This window comes from Miniopterus natalensis, chromosome 17 (genome assembly GCF_054644295.1).
Source record: "Miniopterus natalensis isolate mMinNat1 chromosome 17, mMinNat1.hap1, whole genome shotgun sequence".
In the NCBI taxonomy this organism is placed as follows: Eukaryota; Metazoa; Chordata; class Mammalia; order Chiroptera; family Miniopteridae; genus Miniopterus; species Miniopterus natalensis.
In genome coordinates, this window is record NC_142097.1 from 5,907,411 (window position 1) to 5,928,726 (window position 21,316).

The 21,316-nt window shown below is 52.9% G+C and overlaps 1 protein-coding gene across 1 annotated transcript; it reads left to right on the forward strand.

Moving 5' to 3' along the window:
* Positions 1–1,351: 1,351 nt before the first annotated feature.
* ELAC2 (elaC ribonuclease Z 2) lies at positions 1,352–21,069 on the forward strand. The gene is made up of 24 exons (XM_087825839.1): positions 1,352–1,604; positions 2,196–2,246; positions 2,386–2,456; positions 3,174–3,238; positions 4,698–4,755; positions 5,513–5,581; positions 7,103–7,210; positions 8,112–8,170; positions 10,404–10,462; positions 10,556–10,628; positions 11,238–11,350; positions 11,889–11,984; positions 12,907–13,045; positions 13,123–13,208; positions 14,468–14,586; positions 15,667–15,763; positions 17,456–17,594; positions 18,081–18,119; positions 18,249–18,358; positions 18,830–18,929; positions 19,002–19,122; positions 19,281–19,359; positions 19,683–19,827; positions 20,398–21,069. Exons 1-24 carry the CDS (start codon positions 1,372–1,374, stop codon positions 20,632–20,634), a joined length of 2,466 nt encoding a protein of 821 aa, XP_087681965.1. The 5' UTR covers positions 1,352–1,371; the 3' UTR covers positions 20,635–21,069.
* Positions 21,070–21,316: the final 247 nt, after the last annotated feature.

Consider the following 21,316-nt stretch of genomic DNA (forward strand, 5'->3'; position numbering starts at 1 on the left):
AAATTTATCTTTGTGTGTGGAACTGAACATTTCTTTAACAAGAATCAAAGCAGTCATCAAGGGAAAAATTAGTATTTTATCGCACATCCTAATATCTTTTAAAAAATTTAATAGTTTTTATTTTGTTTCCCCCTCTGCTTTATTGAGATGTAACTGACATAAAACACTGTCTGCCTTTAAGGTGTACAGTGATGATACGATTTATATAAGTGTACTTTGCAAAACGGCGGCTACAATACATCCATCACCTCACACGGTTACATATTTTTTTTGGTGAGAATTTTGAGGCTCTATCTACCATCTTAGTCACTTTCAAGTACACAGTACAGGATGATTAACCATAATCCCCGTGCCCAGACCTCATTCGCCCCATAACTGAAAGTGTGTCTCCCTCGGCCTCCCCGGTTTGCCTTCCCTCCCGCCCCACAACCACCAACCTGCTGTTTCTACGAGTTTGTCTGTCTGTTTAGATTCCACATAAAAGTGAAATCCTGCTGTATTTGTCTTTCTCCGGCTTATTTCCCTTGAGCATTGTTAACCTTAAAACAAAAGGCCCCAGTGAGAGGCGGCAGGCCTCTGAGGTCAGAAGGAGAGCCGTCCAGGGACCCCGGCTCCCCGAAACCCGCGCTGATCAGGAGGCCGGGCGAGGGTGATGAGGCTCAGGAGGAAGGCGCTGGCTGCCGCGGGCGCAGGGACGATGACAAAGCGATGTTAACGCTGACGACTGTTCTTCATTTTTATTTCGGTAGTCATCAGTCAGGCAGTCATAACATTTGCTTTCCTGTTAACTCTGCAAACAGTAGTTGGGGATACAATGTTGCTCCAGGTCCAGTCCTAAGGCCGTTTTGCCCTTTTCACCCTCGGGAGTGAAAGCTCCTACACTAACCCCCCGGTCATTGATCCCCTCCCGTGTAATTCTAACAACCCACAAGCAAGAGCAAACCAAAGCTCCCGGGGCCGGGGGCCTAAGCGAACGGCTCACAATTGGCGGCGACGGGGCTCGAACCCTCGCCGGGACTGGAAGCTCCGGGGACCAGCTCTTCCGCCCGCACGGCTTTTCCCCTCCGCACGCTCCCGGAAGCCGCGGCGCAGCCCAGTTTCCGGAAGGAATTGACTCGGGGAAAGCCGGAAAAAGACAAGGGGCGGGGCCACCCAGGGCGCTCTAGCATTCCCCTACTCTATGGCTGCCGCCAATTGACAAGCCCGAGAGGCAAGGCTCCTCTCGATTGGGCGCGTAACCTCTCGTAGGCGGGGCGTCCCCGCTTGCGGCTCGCTGATTGGCTGGGCCTGCCATGCGGGGCGGGGGGGCGGGGCGTGGGGCACGCGGCCCGCGGTGACCGGCGGCTCTTCCCGGCCGGGTGGGACCTGCGCATGTGGGCGCTGCGCTCGCCGCTGCTGCTGCGGGCCGCGGCCGGGCGCGCCATGTCGCAGGGGCCCGCTCGCCGCCAGCGGCCGCCCAAGGACCCGCTGCGGCACCTGCGCACGCGAGAGAAGCGCGGCCCGTCGTGGGAGCCCGGCGGCCCGAACACCGTGTACCTGCAGGTGGTGGCGGCGGGCGGCCGCGACGCGGGCGCGGCGCTCTACGTCTTCTCCGAGTACAACCGGTCAGTGACCGCCGGGGCGCGGCTCGCCTGCTTTGTTTTGTGTTGTTTTTTTAAATATATCTTTGTTGTTGAAAGTACTGCAGCCGGCCCCCATTGACGGCCCCCCTCTGACACGTGAGATTTCACTTGTCTTCGGGTGGGCGGGGCACCCGAGATCCTTACACCCCCCATAAGGTTTCCGGGGTCCCGGGAGAACTCCAGACTTGGGTCTGAGCGCCCTCTCCCATCCCTGGGGCCCCGAGTCCCCTCTCGGCACTGTGGGAACTGCACCCCCTCCCGCTCGCCCGATGGGCCCCCGAGTGGGGGTGTGAGCCCCACAGGCCTGATCCCGGGGAAGGGACCCCCAGGCCCCGCACCAGCCTCACAGTCCCCCCACCTCCCTGGATCCCACCCGGTCTCTGCTAAAAACCTCTCAAAACACAGCATCCATCCGAGTAGCAGAAAGGCGGCGGGTAGTGCAACGTGGGATTTTTTAGCTTTCTGTGTGTGTGTGTGTTTTTTTTCCCCCCAAGTGTATAATAAAACATCTGAACGGCGGCGATTGTACAGAACAGAACCTCGGAAGTAACTTCTGTAACGTTCGTCCTGCAGGTACCTCTTCAACTGCGGAGAAGGCGTCCAGCGACTCATGCAGGAGCACAAGTGAGTCGGCCGCTTTCTTTCGGGGTGAGGTGCTTGCGGGCTTTGAAAGCCGAGGGGAGAGGCGAGAGTGTCCTCACAGCAGAAGACAGGCTCCCTGGTCAGCCCCCCTGGGCCTGCTCAAGTGTTTTCTCTTCCTTAGGCTGAAGGTGTCTCGTCTGGACAACATCTTCCTGACCCGGATGCACTGGAGCAGCGTCGGGGGATTGTGCGGTGAGCTATTCTTTCCAGGGTCAGGCTGGAGGAAGTCGGGGGTTTAACCTGCCTGGCCCTGGTTTTGCTCACCTTCTGCATCCAGGGGAGCCGATCCTCTGCGTGCTAGGCCTGTCGGCTCCGCACAGAGCATCCCATGCTGTGACCGGGAGGGCGGAGTGTAAATGGGGCTGCCCTCACGTGTTTCCATGGCCTCGTTTACTGAGTCGCTGGACGGGAGACACCTGACGGTAAACTGGAGAGTGTAGTGATGGTGATTACAGTAAATATATTTACCATTGAGAACATCGGCAGCTCTCCACAGAGAACCCGCTATCCAGATTGCCCCATTGTGCGTGCCCGCCAGCTACAAAGGTCAGCATTGTGTTGCCACCAAATTCTGTAAGCTTTGTGGTGTGGATAGGAAGGAGTGCTGAGCTGGTTGCATTCTCAGAGCTGAGACTAGAGCGAGGCAAGAAGGTGCCTGGGGTGCGAAGTTTAAGGCCATTCCTTCACTTGAGTGATTTTGTACCCTAGGTGCCTCACTGCCTCACCCTAGTATCAGCCCTGCTCATTCTAGAGGCATTAGAGGGGTATTTGGTGTCCCTTGTACCTCTTGCCAACATCACTTCTGCTGTACACGTTCCCTCATTAGAATAGCTGGTTTATAAGGAGTTCTGCTGGCAGTGACTCCAGGGCAGGATGATGAGAGATCTGATGTTTTTCGTCCCTTTTTAGGAATGATTCTTACTTTAAAGGAAACCGGGCTTCCAAAGTGTGTACTTTCCGGACCTCCACAACTGGTGAGTCTTTCCTGACTCAGCTTCCAAAACTAACCCATCCTTTTTTAAAGTTAAACAAGAATTTTCATGTTTGGAAATCAGTCTTCTGCCCCAGAGATAACCAATAGTGGAATAAACACTTGACTTTTCAAGATAAAGAGGCCTGAGTCCAAACTTATTAACTATGTGACCTTGAACAGGTTACTTTACTTCTTGGAGCCTCAGTTTCATCATTTGTAAAATGGCTGTAATGTTTCATAGAGTTGTTAACGATTAAATGAAGTAACACATATAAACACTAAATCAGCCCTGCCCGTGTGGTTCGGTTGGTTTGGTGGTGCCCGGTGCACTGAGAAGTCGCCAGTTCGATTCCTGGTCAGGGGACGTGCCGTGCTGCGGGCCCAGTCCCCAGTAGGGGGAATGCAGGAGGCAACTGGTTGATGTTTTGCTCTTTCTCTAAAAAAAATCAATTAACAACAATAACAAAAACCTACTTTAAAAACCCCACCAGTAGATCGATTTATTAGATGTTTGGCATCAAGCAGGCACACAGTAAATACTGGCTTTTATTCCTACCTATGTATTAAATTTGGGACATCTTCATACCTTTCAGATCTGCATATGACACAATTGAAAAAGTGTGCACGTTGTTGTAACTGTTGAATATAACAATTTATTTCCCAGTTCTTAAGGGTAAGGCAGCCAATTACCAAATACTATTAATCGTCTCCAAAATAATGTCTCAAGTCCATCCATCTGTCCCCTTCGCATCAGGCTCTTCATTGTCTCTGTCTGCTGCACCTGTCCGCTGATAGCTCCCCATATCCGCTCTTGGCTCCCTGTAACCCACCTCCCACACAGCAGCCAGAGGGACCTCAGCAGACCTGTTACTTCCATCCTGAAACCCTTCAAGGGTTCTCCACTCAGGACAGTCCACATACCTTGATATGGCCCACAAGTCCTGCAGGCTGTGGCCCTCACCCACACTTGCATCGTATCCTAGTCACCAGGCTGGACCCACATAGGCCGACTCTTAGCCGCACTGCACCTCACTGAAGCTCTTCCCATGTCCAGGTTTCACCACACATGAGTTTCTTCCACTCGCTTTAATCTCTGCCTAAATCTTTCTGATCCTTCAGGGCTCAGCTGAAAGGTCATTGACTCAGGAGCCGCCTGACTCTCCAGACGAGTTATGCCCCAGCCCGTTTCTTGAAGAGCACTTAGCACAACTGCCTGTGTCCTTGCCTGAGTTATCATTTCTTTCATTTTTGTCTCCTCCACTGGATGAGGCAGGGACCCCACCTCCTCTCTGCTAAATCCTCAGCGTCTAACATTCAGTGGACGCTTTGTAAATATTTGTGTAGAGGAAGTTCAAAATACTGTTAAAGGTCATGTTGATGCCTCTTACGTGTTTGAATACATCGTTGCATTCTGCATTTACACAACAATAACTGCTCACTTCTTTCTTTCTCTTTTGTAGGAAAAATTCCTAGAAGCTATCAAAATATTTTCTGGTCCATTGAAAGGAATAGACCTGGGTATGTCTCTGACTCTGACTCACTTTCTGCCATTTATTTCCATATATGCCCCAGTCTGCCAAATTAGAACCCTGAATTAAACCTTAAAACGGATCCTTCATCAACATAGATGCATTTTTAAAATATTGCCTGGTACACTTTCTATGCCCCCAGCTCATTCCCCCAAGTATAGGCTGGAGATGTTCTCGGAGTCGAATTACCTTGAATTCCTTGCAGTAGGGAGGAGGGGTGTGAGCAGAGAGACCTAGAGGTTCTGTCGCCATCCTTTTGTACTGAACCTCAGCTCCAGCTCCTCTGCGTGCGGGCTCTTTGTCGGGAGAGGCCCACCCAGCGTGCCGGCAGCCCGTCCTGGATGCCCTGTGTACCTCCCGCTCGCTCATGCTCTCCTGTAGAAACACCAGTGTCTTATTCCAAAGTCTGCTGGCTCCTGCAGTCGAGATGATAGATTCTCTGGCCTCACAGTGCTGTCTGTTAACGTGTGCCTCTTACATTGGAGTATTGGTTTCTTTTTTATTTAACATGTAGTCACCAGTGATCATAATACATCTTTTCATTTGGCCATGGTAAATATTAATAGCTGATGAAAATATATTTGGCTTCTTCCCCCCCCAAATTTTAATTTACTCAGAAATTCTGGTTTTAGTACCGATTCTTACCAAAATTCCAGGGCAGTTCAGTTGCTTGCAGTTGGTGGTCTGGAAAGTGACCTTTCTTGCGTCTGTACTAACTCAGTGACTTCCTGTTGTCTTTTGTGAAGCCGTGCGGCCCCACTCTGCGCCAGAATATAAGGATGAGACCATGACGGTGTTCCAGATCCCCATATACAGTGAGTCTGAAAGGCGCATCTAGGAGCAGGAGGGTGTGGTTCTTAGGGAAGGAGAGCGTGGGTGAGAATAGAAACTGCTAGAATACTGGCTTTGTGGGCCCAGTTTTGTTTTCTGAGCATAATTAGGAATTTAGCTGAGGAATTAAGATAACGGTTCTTGACTTTAAGGAGCTATGAGCTTGTGGACAGACACATCTAACTTGTATATAATGGTTGTGACCATATGATCTTGTGGACAGACACATTTAACTCATATGTAATGGTAGTGACCATATGATCTTGTGGACAGACACATTTAACTCATATGTAATGGTAGTGACCGTATGATCTTGTGGACAGACACATTTAACTCACATGTAACAATAGTGAGTCTGCTTTGAAATAGCACATCATTGAGCGCTGGCAGAAAATACGTTGCTCTTAGATTTGCACATGTATCCTTGGGGTGTATTTGCCACAGATGTAAGTACTCCCTTTGGTGAGCGGATTCTGGAGGGTTTGCACTGATAAATGTTTTAAACACACAGCAACCTAGTAGAAGCGTTGTTGAAGGTCAGAGGTCACAGGAACCCCTTCAAGGTCCCAGGCCAGATGATGTGGATTTGACCTAGAGAGGGACAGTCCACATCAGGCCCTGCCATGGTGGTGGTGTCCCTGAGTCTGGCTGAACACAGTTCATGTCAGGTTTACTGACTGCCAGTTGAATGCAGAGTCGTCAGGACATTTCCTCGACATTGCTGACTAGCGCTGTGCTTGCCAAGTGCTGAAGGGGTACAGATGAGAGCTCCTAGCAAAGGTCAGAGGGGTCCGGGCCTGCACAGGAGACAGGCTTGCACTGGCCCACGGGTGGAAGAAGAGAGGGAGGCAAGGGACGTGCCTCCAGCAAAGGCACTATGCTCATAGGCCTGTGGGTGGCTACTCCAATTTGAGCCTGGCTCACCCCTGCTCAGGTGGCTTCCCTATCCTGACCCCCACCCTCAACCCCATCCTGATTTGTGTCCCCACTATTCCTGTGTAGCACCCTGTTTGTTCCTCCCTAGCATGCAGCAGTTTATTTTTGCATGTATTTGTGTGACCAGTGTGAACATGCCCAGCTTGCTGGCCATAGGGTCCTAGGAGCGAACAGGCTTCCGTGGGACCAGCTGCTGTGCAGCAGCTTCCTAGAGCAGCTTTTTATTCCTTGACCTTGGGATTTCACTGACTGCGGAATTATGCTCCTTTTTGGGTGGATGGGTAACTTTCGGGCCTAGTCTGTTTGAGAGTGATGATAGTGAGTAACAGCCCACTGTTAAGTTAAACCCTGTTGCGTTCCCACTGTAGTCGGGCTCGAGCTGGGCGGAAACGCAGAGGGGAGCATGATGTGCACACGGCCCGGAGACCGGGAGGGGAGGTGTCGGCCACTTACTGCTCTAGGAGAAGGCGTCTGACTTACAGGCGCCCGGCGTCCCACGTGAGCTTCCAAGCTCTGGCTGGGAGCGCCCCTTCATGGCGTGCAGTCTCACTGTCTCCTGTACTGACCAGGTGAACAGAAGTGTGGAAATCACGAGCCCTCGCAGAGTCCAGAAAGGCTCAGCCCAGAGCAGTCCTCCGACTCCGCGTCGTCTGAAAACGAGCAGCACTTCCCGGATGGTAATGCTGATTAAGCAACAGTGCGCGGTCCAGAGAACTCTGCCTCTTAGCCACTGCCACTGAGGGCCTTCAGGGAGCATCCGTCGCAGGAGGGCTCCACGTTCGCAAGGGCTAGCTGTTCTCTCGCACAGCAGACTCGGCCTGTAGGACTGAGGGGCTGTAAAGGTGGCAGTGCCAGTCTGCGGCCTCTGTGCACCCCCAACTTTGTGTTCAGTTTACCCAGAGGCAGTCGATTCACACAGAGGCTTTTGTGGTTTTTATTAATGCAAGTTAATTTTTTATGAATGCAGAATTTATAACTGCTAAGCCGACAAAGCCGTCATACCAGTGAGTGGATCTGCACCTTTTCTTTCAGGGTGCCAGCGTGCTGGAAACTGCTAAAATTAGGAGTAGATGTACCAGAGGGCTTGGACTGCTTAAGGGTTCTGTTATCCAGTGTTGGGCAGGGCAAGCTCCCCTTTCTGCCCCGAGGTGGTTTTATCTGATTGAGAGGAGGCCGACCCTGCGAGCTTCCTTTCTTGGATGGCAGGGGAGAAGACTGCCCAGTCTTTCTCCGCAGGCCTCTTAGCTTTTGCGTTATTTCATATATTTTTATACTTGTTTATAAAGCACCTTGCAACTTGTATTTTCCCATATCTCCACTCCTAGGTAAATGAGTCATTTTTATACATTTCACTGGCCATTTTGAAGTTTTCTGGTTGGATTTTTGCATGTTTCGCTTACTCGATCCAACACGAGTGGGAAAAAGAAGAGGTCTGATTGAAACAGAATTCCAGTGCTTTCTTCAGCCTTTGTGTGGAAGGGTTATGGCTCTAATTTTGTGTGAAGTTGGTATCAGATGATCACCATCTATGAAGCTAGTAAACCTTCACATTTATTATAATCAGATTTGTTTTTCCAGGTGTCAGACAGAGAAGGGGTGGCAGGGACCCTTCCTTGGTCGTAGCTTTCATCTGTAAGGTAAGCACCTTTCCGCTGGGTTTTGAGTGAGCGCATGCATGGTGACCTTGCGCTAGCACTTTCCCAGTGATTCCCAGGTAGCACCTGAGTCACCTGAGCCAAGAGGAGACACCTGTGTTCCCCAGTATACCACCTGAACTGTTACATACTTTCAAATTCTCTCCCATTGCTACATTAGGACTACCTTCGTATGCTATATTTGGCTAAGTTTCCGAAGTTAAAGACTTAGAGAAAGGCCTGATTCATTTCAGACTCCTTCAACTATGTTTTAGTTGACGTTATTTAACTGCTAACAGCAGGACTGATTTACTCTTGGCCAGCATTCACAAAGGCCTTGATCTGCAAAATCTGAAAGTTGGTCAAATTCTATTAAAATATTATTGCAATAAGGTATTTTCGAGACCTAATGACCTAAGTACTATTGCTAATAGGCTTATTATGTGTATTTCTGAGTTTTTAGGCAGCAAGATAATTTTTTAAAGTAGTTTACATGGTAAATATTAAGTTGTGTTAGATCCTGGCTGCCTGTGTAAGTAGATTACGTCGAGCATGTGCTCTGAAGGGTAGGGGTGCTCCCGTCCACTTTGGCGGTCGTGCTGGGAGCTGAGGCGCCACCAGCTGCTGCTGCGGCTCCTGTCCCCTGCCGGGCTGTCCGCTGCTGCTGAGAGCTGCTCTCCCGGGTCAGCCTGTGGCCCCCTTCCCCTCACCTCATTAACTTGCCGTTTCTCTGCTGAGGGTTGGGAAGGCGGTGACGCTGAGCTGGTTCACGCCGTGGGAGGTCGGAGGGGATGGGCCCTGTGCAGGGCGGCTGGTGTGAGCGCGGGCTCCTGGCCACTGTGCCTGCTCGGGGCCCTGGCTCAGCCGGCTCCCACCCATCTTCCAGACACTCTGTCCCTTCGGTGGATTCGCTTTCTCCGTGGGCTGAACTCGGCTCACAGGAAGGGGCTGGGCCTTCCCTGCCTTAGGTCCTCGAGCTCCTATTAGACACTGGAAACTAGTTGTCATCCTCAATCCAGGGCATCTGCAGAGTGGTCGCAGCGGTGCTTGTCAATGTCACTGTCTCCAGACGTCATCTGAGCCCTGTCATCTTTGCTTTACCTGCACACACTTAAGCTCTAAGCCTTCCCCTAGGGCAGTGTTTTTGAAAACAGAAAATTGTGGAATCCTTATAAGACTTTAGGATCCAAATTGGAGACTTTGCCCTAAGAATAATTTCTTTACTTCAGGAAGTTAAAAGAAAATGCAAATAGTTTATATAAAGATTTAAAGAAGAAAAGGAAAATCAAATTAATTCAATACCCAAAGACGTGTTAACATTTTATGCCATTTCTGTCTTTTTTTCCTTTTATTCTGTGTGAAATATGTAGATCCCGAAAATGTTTGGACAGATCTTAAGTACGGAATGATGGTTGCGAGGTTTCGCGACAGGAGTGTTTTCCTTCTCATGTACTACCAGCATACTGGGCATTTGTATATTATAGCTTTTCTCTAGTATAAAGCAACAGCATTCTATTGCCAGATGTGAAAAATGGAGAAAAGCTGTCCACACTTTTATACCCGGCCTTTGTCATGGAGCATCACGTTACTCAGCGACGCGCAGTCATTCCTCTTAGACAGTGTCCCAGTGGCTTCCTTTTGCAATTTTTTTTTCCTTAATCTTCACCTGAGGATATTTTTCCATTGCTCTTTGGAGCGAGTGGAAGGGGGAGAGAGAGAGAAACATCGATGTGAGAGAGACATTGATTGGTTGCCTCCTGAACTCTCCTTGATCGGGGCCGAGCCGCATCGTGGTCCATGCCATTGGCAGGAATTGAACCTGGGACTCTTCAGTCCTTGGGCCGATGCTCTAACCACTGAGCCAAACTGGCTGGGGCTCCTTTTGCTATTGATTGATGAATGCGGGGCAGTAAAGCAGAGCAGTGTTTCTCCTCAAGGGCATTTGAAGGATACTTTTTATTTGCTATGGAAATGGGTTACATTTCATTAAATTTATAGGGAATTAATGTTGGGAAAGAAAGCACTGTGTTTATAAGTCATTCCACTTTTATCACTAAAGTGTCTCAAAATAAATGACTCTTCAGAATATAATACACTTTATCTGAAAGCAGCAACCTAACCTGCACTTTAATGAGTTATAAGAAAATAACAATAACTAAAAAGTAAAACCAGAAAGATGCATTTGTTAGAAAATTGCTTAGTCACTGAAAGTACATTTGAGCTCTTTTCATTACAGCTTCACTTGAAGAAAGGAAACTTCCTGGTGCTCAGAGCCAAAGAGCTGGGGCTCCCAGTGTGAGTGTCAGGGGCCGCGGCTGTCGGGGCTCAGTGGGCCCACCCTGGTTGGTAAAGCGCCTCGCCTCACGGGGGCCTGCCTCTTCCTTTCAGTGGGACCGCTGCCATCGCTCCCATCATTGCTGCTGTCAAGGACGGGAAAAGTGTCACTTTTGAGGGAAGGGAGGTGAGTTGCCCCATTTCATGATGTTTCAGCATTTACAGGTAGGGCCTGGAACACTGGACAGAGTCGCCGTCCAGCTCAGGCCCTACAGACACCACTTTTGGGGGAAGTGGGACAGCCTGGATTTCATTACCCGGCTAAGCAAAAAAATTAGGTCATCTGGGCTTGTCCTGCCTGTCCACACTGGCCGCATTGGGGTACTTCTGTAGCCCATTTAGGACCTGAAGGTCTCCTCCTAATAGGATGGGTGCTTTCCCTTGTATGAGAGCCCAGGGAAGACCCCCAAGGATGGACTTTGGGTGCATGGCCCAAAAGAATGCCACCATGTTCTTTACCAGGATGTTTTTTGTAGCATCCAAGGACTTTAGAACATTGGCCACAGACCTGTGCGTGCCATGCCTGGCTTTCTGGCCACTGGGTCTGATGTGGCCCCTGCCAGTCAGCTGCCTAAGTAAAAGCAGAGGGAGCAGGAGGGTGTAAGTGGTGCCCCTTCCGTGGGCTTTGCGCCTGCTCAGGAGGCTGTGTGATGTTGCCGTGGCCTTGCAGGCCGCCGATGTGCTTGCTGAACTGTGACTGCTTAGGGAGAGCATCATGACCCCACTGATTCTGCAGATTTTGCCTGAAGAGATCTGTACTCCCCCGGATCCCAGTCTCGCTTTTGTTGTAATCGAATGTCCAGACGAAGGATTCATTCAACCCATCTGTGAGAACACTACTTTCCAGAGGTAACGTGGGTCCTGGGGAGTGACACCTGAGAGTGACACACTGCTCATAAGGCCCACGGCATTGACAGCATCCCTGACCTGTGGCTGCTCTGGGCTTAGAGCCGGGCCTCTGGGAGAACTCACTGTCTGGACTGGAAGGGCCAAGGCAATCTCCTATCTTAGGCTCGGTCCAGGCAGCGTTTCGTAGTGATTGGTAGTTGGTGGGCGTTGCAGGTTACGCAACCTTGAAGTGAAAACAGAAAAGATGAAAAAGCAGAAACATCTTCAGACTAGGAAATTAGTGGCCTGTTAGAGTTCTAGTCTAGGGTGGGCCCAGAGCTTGCCGCATAGAGGAACCCCGGGGCAGTGCAGGGGCTCCGCTGAGCTCAGGCACCTCTGGGAGCAGCTGGGGACAGCCCGGCCTGGACGTGGAGGCTTTGGGCTCACTGCAGTCCCAAGAGAGCCGAGCAGTGCCCCCCCTGGCTGCCCAGTCCCGTTTGTGGGTGTTCTGAGGTTATATCATTTTATAAAGCAAAGCCCCACCCTTCCTCCCACCCAGGTACCAGGGAAGTGCCGACACCCCCGTGGCCCTGGTGGTCCACATGGCCCCAGAGTGTGTGCTTGCGGACAGCAGGTACCAGCAGTGGATGCAGAGGTAAGGAGCCGGGCCCGTGGCACATGCGTGACACATTTCCACCCCCTTACTCCTCGCCTGCCTGCTTCCCTGGGCGTCATGCTGTCCCTGAATTCTGAGCTTGGCCACCTGTGCCCCTCTGTGAAGAATGACCGCTAGGTGGCACAGCGTGCACAGGTCCTACTTGTGTGCGGCCCGTGTAGCATCAGCTTACACCCTCTGCACTCGGTGTCTGAACGAGCGCTACCTTTTTTTTGACGATTCCGTGGGTGTAGCCTAAAGAAGAGACTTGGGGGTTTAAAATAAAAGCTTCGGTTTATTAAACAGCCCTGTCTGGCAGTACGTTAAGTAGTCTGCATTTCGTCTCCTGTTCTCTAACCCTCCCAGCACCCTCTGAGGCATCAGTCGGCCCAAACGCAGGGCCAGGAGGCGGGCCCGTTCCCCTGTGGGCCGCACGGGCTGGGCCGGCACAGCGGGCGGATTATCTCGAGTTCCCGGGGGTGGCCCTTCAGGCTGCCTTCCTGTCGCCTCCCGGCCTCTCCCTCCTGTCTCCCTCCGTTAGCCCTGGCGTCCCTTCCTCCCCAGCTCCCGCCGTCCCCTGTTCCTTTGGGGTTTGAGTCTCCACACGTGTTGTCTCTTTTCCTGATGCAGCTTTTTTTTCCACCCTCCACTCCACTTTGTTTCCGGTCTGTAGCTGTCGGCTCCGAACATTGTCACTTTCCTTGTGATTTTTTCTGGTATTTTATTTTTTCTGGTTTGAGTTTGGGGATAAATTGGACTTTGAGACAGAATAAGTAGGACCGTGCTTGGCCACTCAGTGACCGTCTGTCTGGACAAGCCACTTACTCTCCTCGCGCGCCACACCGTCACCGCTGTGTCCCATGCCAGCCCTCGGGCCATCTCCCTCCGGGACACTGTGCCTGAGGAGTCTGTTCCATCTTAGGTTTGGGCCCGACACGCAGCACCTGATCCTGAATGAGACCTGCACGTCGGTTCACAACCTCCGGAGCCACAAGATCCAGACTCAGCTCAACCTCATCCACCCCGGCATCTTCCCCCCGCTCGCCAGCCTCCGCTGTAAGGTAGTGTCGCGGGGCGTCCCTGTGGGCCTGGGCCCTCCGCTTCCCCTGGCTCCAGGGCGCGTGTTCCTCTGTTCCAGGAGGCGGGCTCTGCCTTCCCTGTGCCTGCGGTCCGCGGCGAATGCCTCCTCAAGTTCCAGCTCCGGCCCCGGAGGGAGTGGCAGAGGTCAGTGGCCGGGCCCGTGGGTGGTCTAGGTTGCACGTGTTCACATACATTATGCGATGCTGTGATGTAGTCTTTCGTCTGTCACTGCATCACACTCCAGGCTGACATACTGCAGGTAGGGGTGTGTGTTAGTTTGAGACCCTCCCAAGATTTTGCTGATTCAATGAAACAGTAAATGTCTTATCTGTCCGCCTTTGGCTGGGACTCGGTTCCCTTAGGGTAGTTCTTAGCCATGGGATGACTGAGCCAGAGGGTGGTGCTTCCAAAAGCTCTTGGTAAAGTATCTTGCTGTCCGAAAGGCCCTGCAGGCTGACACTCCGGGTAGTGACGTGAGAAGAGCTCACGGCCCCCCATCTTTAATGATCTGAAGCTGGAATAACTAGAGCTCCCTGTGCACTCCACAGTGTGTATGTTGGATAGACCTGCTCCAGAGTGTTACTGGGTGCTGGGTGCTGCTGTGTGAGAGACGGTGGCGGCATGGCTGGGCCCACACACAATGTCTAGGGGCCGTCAGCATCGGCAGAGGCAGTTCATAAAGCGATTCACAAATGTCACCGATGCCCAAGCTCACCTTGTACCTGTGGGAAATGTAATTCCAACCTGCTGAGCTAGATTGAGAGTTGGGACTGGGGCTCATTTCCTAAGCTTCCAGTGACCTTAGTGCTCAGTGAAGTTGACAAGCCACTGGTCCAAGGCCTGCTGTTCAGATGTGGAACAGCAGCAGTGTAGTGCTATCTGGGGGCTGCTGGAAATGCAGAGTCTCGGGCTCCTCCCAGAGCCACTGCATCAGACCCTGCAGTATGACAAGGTTCGAAGGAGCTTAGCTGTGTGTACATTAGTTTGAAAGGCAGTGCTCTCTGGCTGTTCTCATCAGCTATTGTAATTTCCCCGTGTCCCTCCTTTCCCTTGGCCCCCAGGGGAATCTAGATGCTAGAGGCACCATTGAGGAGAGGCCAGGCATGCTGCACAGGACCCTATCCTGACCCTGCCCCCACCCCTGCCCCAAATGTCAGTAGTGCCAAAGTTGTAAGGCTCTGAGCTGGGAGGTGTTCTGAGGAGCTAGAGCTGTTCAGAGCTTACTTGGAGACCCACACTCAGCTGAGAAAGGTGCCACAGGACAGAACAAAACTGCTTAAACTCAGTCACTTGGTCTTCAATTGATTTGAAACAACTTTCTGCAGATTTTCTCCATGAATTGATTCTGGATCTCCAAACTGTTGTTATACTGTTTGTCACCTGAAATACTTTTCTCTTTGCAGGGATGCCCTAATTACTTGCAATTCTGATGAATTCATAGCTGAGGCCCTAGAGCTCCCCAATTTCCAAGAGAGCGTGCAGGAATATAGGAAGACCGCACAGGACAGCCCAGCCCCTGCAGGTGAGGGAGGGCCTGGCAGCCTTTCTCCTGTCCTCTGCCCTCCTGCGGGTGTTTTCATAGCGCTGAGTGGAGTCACCACAGCTGGCCCTGACGGGGGTTATTTATGAACTCCCTGCTTCCCCAGCCTCTGCTCACAAACACCAGGGCGTGCCCCTCCCAGACCAGTTAGGTGGGAAGGCTTGGCGATGGCACATGGGCATCTTTCCAGGCACACGCTGGCTGCAGCAGTCCTGAAACTCCTAGGAGGCGCTGGAGAGAACTCTGAGTTGAGACTTTGCCAAATTGGGACCTAGTGCTGGCTTTGCTAATAAGGATCCATAGAAAGTTCTGGACACGTCACCCACCTTGGGCTTTTGTTGCCCCAAGAGGACGAGCAGTTAGGGGAACCTCGTAACCTCTGCTCCAGTGGTTCCTCCAGTGCCCTTTTCAACGAATGACAGAGAGAGGCTGCAGTAGAAGGCGGCTTGGGGCTGCAGTCGACTCAGCCCCAGGCAGGTAACCTGGGGTCTTAGCCCCTGGGTGTTCTGGGGAATACTGACTTCCCTGGCTTTACTCGCCTTTGGGTTTGTGACTGGACTTCTGGTTCGCATGTGTACAGGGCACCTGTCAGATTGGTGAGGCTGTGGAAGGGGCACAGGCAGCAGAATGGCCAGGTCTTCTTGGGCTTCAGTCCTGGCTCCTGAGAGCTGAGCCGAGCCCATTTAGTCCCTGGAAAGCAGGGTGTTGCAGAGCTGTGTGGGTGCACACAGGACGTGCGGGTCTGGCGGTGAGAGCTGGATGCAGGTGACAGCAGCCCCTGGAGGTAATGCTGAGTTTAAGCACAAAGAAGTCCCCTTTGTAACTGAAGAGACTGTAGCAATTCTTTGGAAGACAGGGCTTTGGAATTCATTTGTTCCACCTCCTAGACAGACAGCCCTTGGCCCACAGACAGCCTGCGGCCCCCTCTCATTGTGGCCCTTAAAGGCATTTGCCAGATGGAGACACCAGCCCCTCCTGGGAAGCTTGACTTACTCATGTCAGGGAATGCTGCTGACTCATTTGACACAAAGAAATGAACTTTTTATATGTATTTTCCCATAGAGAAAAAAAGCCAATATCCAGAAATTGTCTTCCTGGGAACAGGGTCTGCCATCCCGATGAAGATTCGAAATGTCAGCGCCACGCTGGTCAACCTGAGGTAGGATTGCTTTCCTAGGAATCGCCCATTCCTCAGGGAGCTGATTTTCTAAGTGGAAGCTCTGTTCCAACACCAAGCTAATTTGAAAATGCAACAGTGTAAACCCCGTGAGCTTGTCATCTTGGCGAGAGTGCTTCTGAAGAGGCGCCTCAGTAGCTAACAGACTGCTGGGAATCACCTCTTTGTCACCCATGTCTTTTGATAAAAATACCTGATTCTACCATAGATCATGCACCTTGCTAAGAAATTATCTCACTCGATTTTCAGATTAACCCTACAAAGTAACTACCCATTTTGTTGACGAGTAAACTGACACTCTCAGAGAGGCTACTTGGTTGGTAGTGACTGGTGAAAATGTGAATTGATGTCTTAATCTCTGCATTGCATGGCCCCCCAGCTAGGTCCTGCTAATGGGGAAACAGCCCCCGTGTTGGTGCATTTGTTTTGTTTGGCTGATTTTTAGTTGCTTCTCTGGGTTTGCCTGGTGCCATTTCTCTGCAGAGGTTAATCAGGGGCACTCTGAGATGTTCCTGGTGTGTACATGAAGGGAGAGAGGCTGAAGTACCAGGTGTTAAAATTTTGCTTTGACATCTTAGATGTTAGTGGTGATGAAAAACAACCAATTGCTGCACTAAATGTTCGTGACAATTATAAGATGCACCCTGATATCAGAAATACACAAACTGAAGACGTATATTTATAGAACGGAGGGGATGTGGCAGAGTGGCCGGGTGTGGCCGGCCTTCGGGGGCTGAGTGGCTCCTGCAGTAGCTGCGTTAACTGAAGGCGCTCTCGCTGCCCTCCGTTTGCCGCTCCACTCTCCCCCAAAGGTGATGTCCCGTCAGAGGCTTCCCTCTGAAACGTGGGTGCAGTGTCCTGGTCTCAGGGCTTCCTGAGGAGAATGAGGTCTGCAGGAGGCCCGGCCTCTGCCTCTCGAGCATGGGCTACTCCTCAGGGTGGCCAGCAGCTCGTGGAGTCGAAGCTCCGGAGGCCTGCTTGAGACCAGCTAATGGAAGCTCCACTGGTAGCCGGGGGTCCCCATTTGCCCCTTCCCGGAGGAGCCTGTGTGCCTGTCCTGCACCAGCCAGCTGTGCGGACAGGGCTCAGAAAACCAGAGCTGCTTCCTAAGGGGTAAAACATCCGACGGAGCCAGATCTCCTGTGACAGTGCCCACCTCTGGTGCTGTCACCAGGGGACAGTGGGTGCTGCTGCACTGCACCGGAGTAACCAGGGTTCATTATGAGGGCCGGTAAACGTTTTACCCCCATTCCACGTGAGCATTTTCTTTATGCCCAGCGTTTGTACAGTTCTGGATACTTTCTATATTCTTTATTTTTTGAATTCTCACCCGAGGATATGTTTATTGCTTTGAGAGGGAAACATAAATCAGTTCCCTTTCATACACTCCCCAACCGGGAATTGAGCCTGCCACCTTTTGGTGCACACGCCAACCGAGTTGCCTGGCCAGGGCACTTTCTGCATTCTCCAGAGGGCTTCAGGGTTCCGTGGATAGTTCTGTTTTAGGAGGAAGGACAGTATGGTTGCCTTCCACTTGGTACAGGGCCTCAGGAGTGGCATGGGAGGTTCCGAGAGACACAGAAAGTGCCCAGCTGCTTGCTGCTCTCCTCTGGCATAGTCTGAGCTGTCAGAGGCCTCTCCTTTCAGTGATGAATGTCTCGCTCCCCTCTGTAGCTCCGACAAGTCCCTGCTGCTGGACTGTGGTGAAGGCACGTTTGGGCAGCTGTGTCGTCACTATGGAGATGACGTGGACAGGGTCCTGGGCACCCTTGCTGCCGTGTTCGTGTCCCACCTGCACGCGGATCACCACACAGTGAGTGCTGGGCAGGACCAGGGAGCTCCCCCTGGAGGGCCCTGCTGCTTGCTCCTTCTGTTCCCAAACTTGCCCAAAGCTGTGGTGGTTCACCTCCGGCGAGCTGATGGTCTTTTACAAAACCCAGCATGGTAATTCTGCCATGGGACGTCTTGTCCTTCTCTCTGCTTTGCTGTCATGTAGCAGTGGGGGTTCTGCCTTTGCCCAGCTGTCTTGAATCTTGCCTTCTCACACGGCCTGCTCAGAGGAAACTGCAGACAGAGGTCGGGGGGCTTGGGCTCCTGGGCGCAGCCGGGTCCCTAGCCACTCCCTTGTCTTTGCCTGTGACATTTCAGGTCATGGGTCAGCATGTGCCAGCTCCCAGCTACAGCACTGTGAGGGGACGGTGGCCCATAGAGGGCGAGGAATTCCTGCAAGATGAGGGCTGGGACTCCAGCATGGTGCGAGCTTGCAGATGTCTAATTCACATCTCCTTTCTCCTTCCAGGGCTTGTTAAATATCCTGTTGCAGAGGGAACGTGCTTTGGTGAGTGTGGCACCTGATCCTACCACCATTTTGAGTTTGCTTGGGTTCTACATAAATAGCTGTACCTCCTGCCACTCCACGGTTTTTATTGCGATGTCTGTGTTGACTCAGCACTGATTGTTATTCCAGGCATCACTGGGGAAGCCCTTTCACCCTCTGCTGGTAGTGGCCCCAACCCAGCTTAGGGCCTGGCTGCAGCAGTACCACAACCAATGCCAGCAGCTTCTGCACCATGTCAGGTGAGCCTCCTGCAGCCTGCCTACCAGGCTTCGTCTCCTCCCCTCCACAGCTCAGGGTTGACCTGGGCAGGTCACGACACCCCCGGCAACCTTCCCCTTGACTTGGCCCCAGATGGAAGAAGCCGGGGAGAAAAGCTTTCACTAAAGGGCAAAAACCATTGAATGGTTCCCAGTTAATGTCTGTTTTCTTGTGTGCATTTCCTTGCAGCCCTCATTTCAGCTGTGCTAATTTCTAGACTTTCCCCGACACTTCCTCATTAAACAGTCACAGGGCCATACGCCCAGGAGGTGGCAAGTGCAGAGACTGTCCCCTGCTTGGTTTGGTTCTAATTGACTACCTTTCCCAGTCTTAGTGACTGTGATTTAAATTGTTTCTTTATAATGATTTGGGGGTTTTCCAGCCAGAAACTTAATCTTTCATTCAAGTTAAATTTGTTTTTAATGTTTGTTTGAATGTTTTATTTCTCATAGTGTGATCCCTGCCAAATGCCTTCGGAAAGGAGCCGAGGTCTCCAGCCCCACAGTTGAAGGGTGGATTAGCTCACTGCTGAGAGCCTGTGATTTGGAGGAGGTATGGGCAGCCCGGGGGCGGGGCGGGGCGGGGCGGGGGGTGGGAGCGCCGCTGCAGCCGCCTGCCCCTCAGTTTCAGACCTGCCTGGTCCGGCACTGCAAGCACGCTTTCGGCTGCGCGCTGGTCCACACATCCGGCTGGAAACTGGTCTACTCGGGGGACACCATGCCCTGCGAGGCTCTGGTCCAGATGGGTGAGTAAAGGCAGCTGACAGCCTCTGGTTGTCATCCTAAAGTGCAGACATACCATAGGGGGAGGGGAGGGAGCTTCGGCCAGGAATCCGCTGCGTGGACCAGGCCTGTGTGCGTCGCCAGCAGAGGACTCGGCCTGACGCCCACGCTTGCTCTCTAGGGAAAGACGCCACACTCCTGATTCATGAGGCCACACTGGAAGACGGTCTGGAGGAGGAAGCCGTGGAGAAGACACACAGGTAGCTGAGAAGGCTGCGTCCTCTGCACCTCATCCCTCCCCCGTGACCGAGCAGCCTCACATCAGCCCTGCTAAGGGCTGTCCCAGGGACGCAGGGCAGCCTGCTTCCCACAAGGCAGTGGGGCTCTGACCCCGGCAGCCGTCTGCTTCTGGGCCCTGCTGCCTTCCCTTCTGCTGGGCTCTCTAGGCAAGGCCCTGGGGTGGCACAGCTTTAGAAAGAGAGAGGAACGGGCTGGAACCACCCGTGAGCCACGCCAGGGACTACCAGGGGACGAGGGCTGGGGCCCGTGGCGGCGCTTCAGCCCCATGCGGTCCTGTGTGCAGCACCACCTCGCAGGCGATCGGCGTGGGGATGCGCATGAACGCCGAGTTCATCATGCTGAACCACTTCAGCCAGCGCTACGCCAAGATCCCGCTCTTCAGCCCGGACTTCAATGAGAAAGTGGGAATCGCCTTCGACCACATGAAGGTGCGCGTGTGGCGGGGGCTGTGCGGGGTGGCCCGAGGCAGAGCGCGCGCTGCATCTGCGCGAGGGACTGATGGTCGGGCTTGGTCCACTCTGGGGGAGGATATCTGCACCTCACCTGTCGGGACCGCACCGGGTGTCCCAGGCCTTCTAGACAGACAACATCAGGCCGCGGGAAGGACTGAGCGCCGCTGAGGCTCAGGCCCTCCCACCGTCGCACCACTTGAGCCTCGCCACAGCCTGGAGACGGGTCCTCTCCTCTCGGACTGGGAAAGCCGGGAGTGGCCCCGGGCGTGGCCTGGGTTTGTGAGGCACTTATTTTCAGTCTGGAAGCCTGGTGTTTCTGAGGCCTCTTCGCCTTGTCACCCTTAGCCCATCGTGAGAAGTCTGTCACCTTCTTTAGTCTCCTGCCTCTCTCCATGGCATTTAACTTTGTTTTCCAGCTGTGGCCTGTTGACTAGGGTTGGTAAGGGGGGATCTTTGCCTGCTGAAGGAGCACATGCTTCCCCACTCCCGCTCCTGCCCCACCCAGCCCCTCTGAGGTGGGTCCTCATCTTCTGTCCTGCCCTCCAGGTTTGCCTCAGAGACCTCCCCACGGTGCCCAAGCTGACTGCCCCGCTGAAAGCTCTCTTTGCTGGTGACATCGAGGAGATGGAGGAACGCAGGGAGAAGAGGGAGCTGCGACTGGTGAGGGCGGCCCTCCTCTCCACAGAGCAGGCGGGTGGCCCTGAGGACAGCGAGTCCCAGCAGAAACGGGCCCATGCAGAGGAGCCTCCAAGCCCACAGAGCAAGAAGATCAGGGCAAAGTGAAGGTCCAGGAGTGACCCTGGACTCGGAAGGCCCACGTTCTCCACCGTACACACGGGCACCGTGCGCCCTTTGCCTGGTGGGAGCCACAGGGCACCATTCAACGGGGAGGCACACGGGAGTAGGTGGGTGTGAAGCTGGGCCTTGGCTTGGGCTCCTGGGTGAGGGGACTGGTGTGCTAGCCTCTCATGCACGGTGCCTGGACAGGAGGCTGCCGAAGGGAAGAACGCAGGGACAATGAATTCAGTTCAAGTGACTTAAAGAGCCACCTGGAGGAACGGCGCACCCAGGCCCACTCCCAACACGTGATTCCCTCTGCACACCAGAGAGACCCGTGCCTCAGGATACATGGGGCCTGGACCTGAAAACTAAGTACCCACCTCCAGGAATAGTGTTTCCAAAACCCAGGACATAATAAAGATTCCGTTTGGAACCTGAGTGCTTGGCCTCATCCTGGTGCCACCTCCGAGCACAAGTCATCCTATGCAATTTCTCCTGCTGCCAGGTACCCAGGTGTCCTGGAGCCATCTCTGGGGACAGCGAGGACCTTAGGAGCTCGTCCCCAGAGAGCTCAGTGGCTGGCTGGTAGCAGTAGCCTGGCTTCATGCACTAGTTGACCAGCTGGGCCCAGGCAGTGGCTCCGAAAACGAAGCCTTCCTGCCGTTCTGGGGAGCAGCAGGAACAG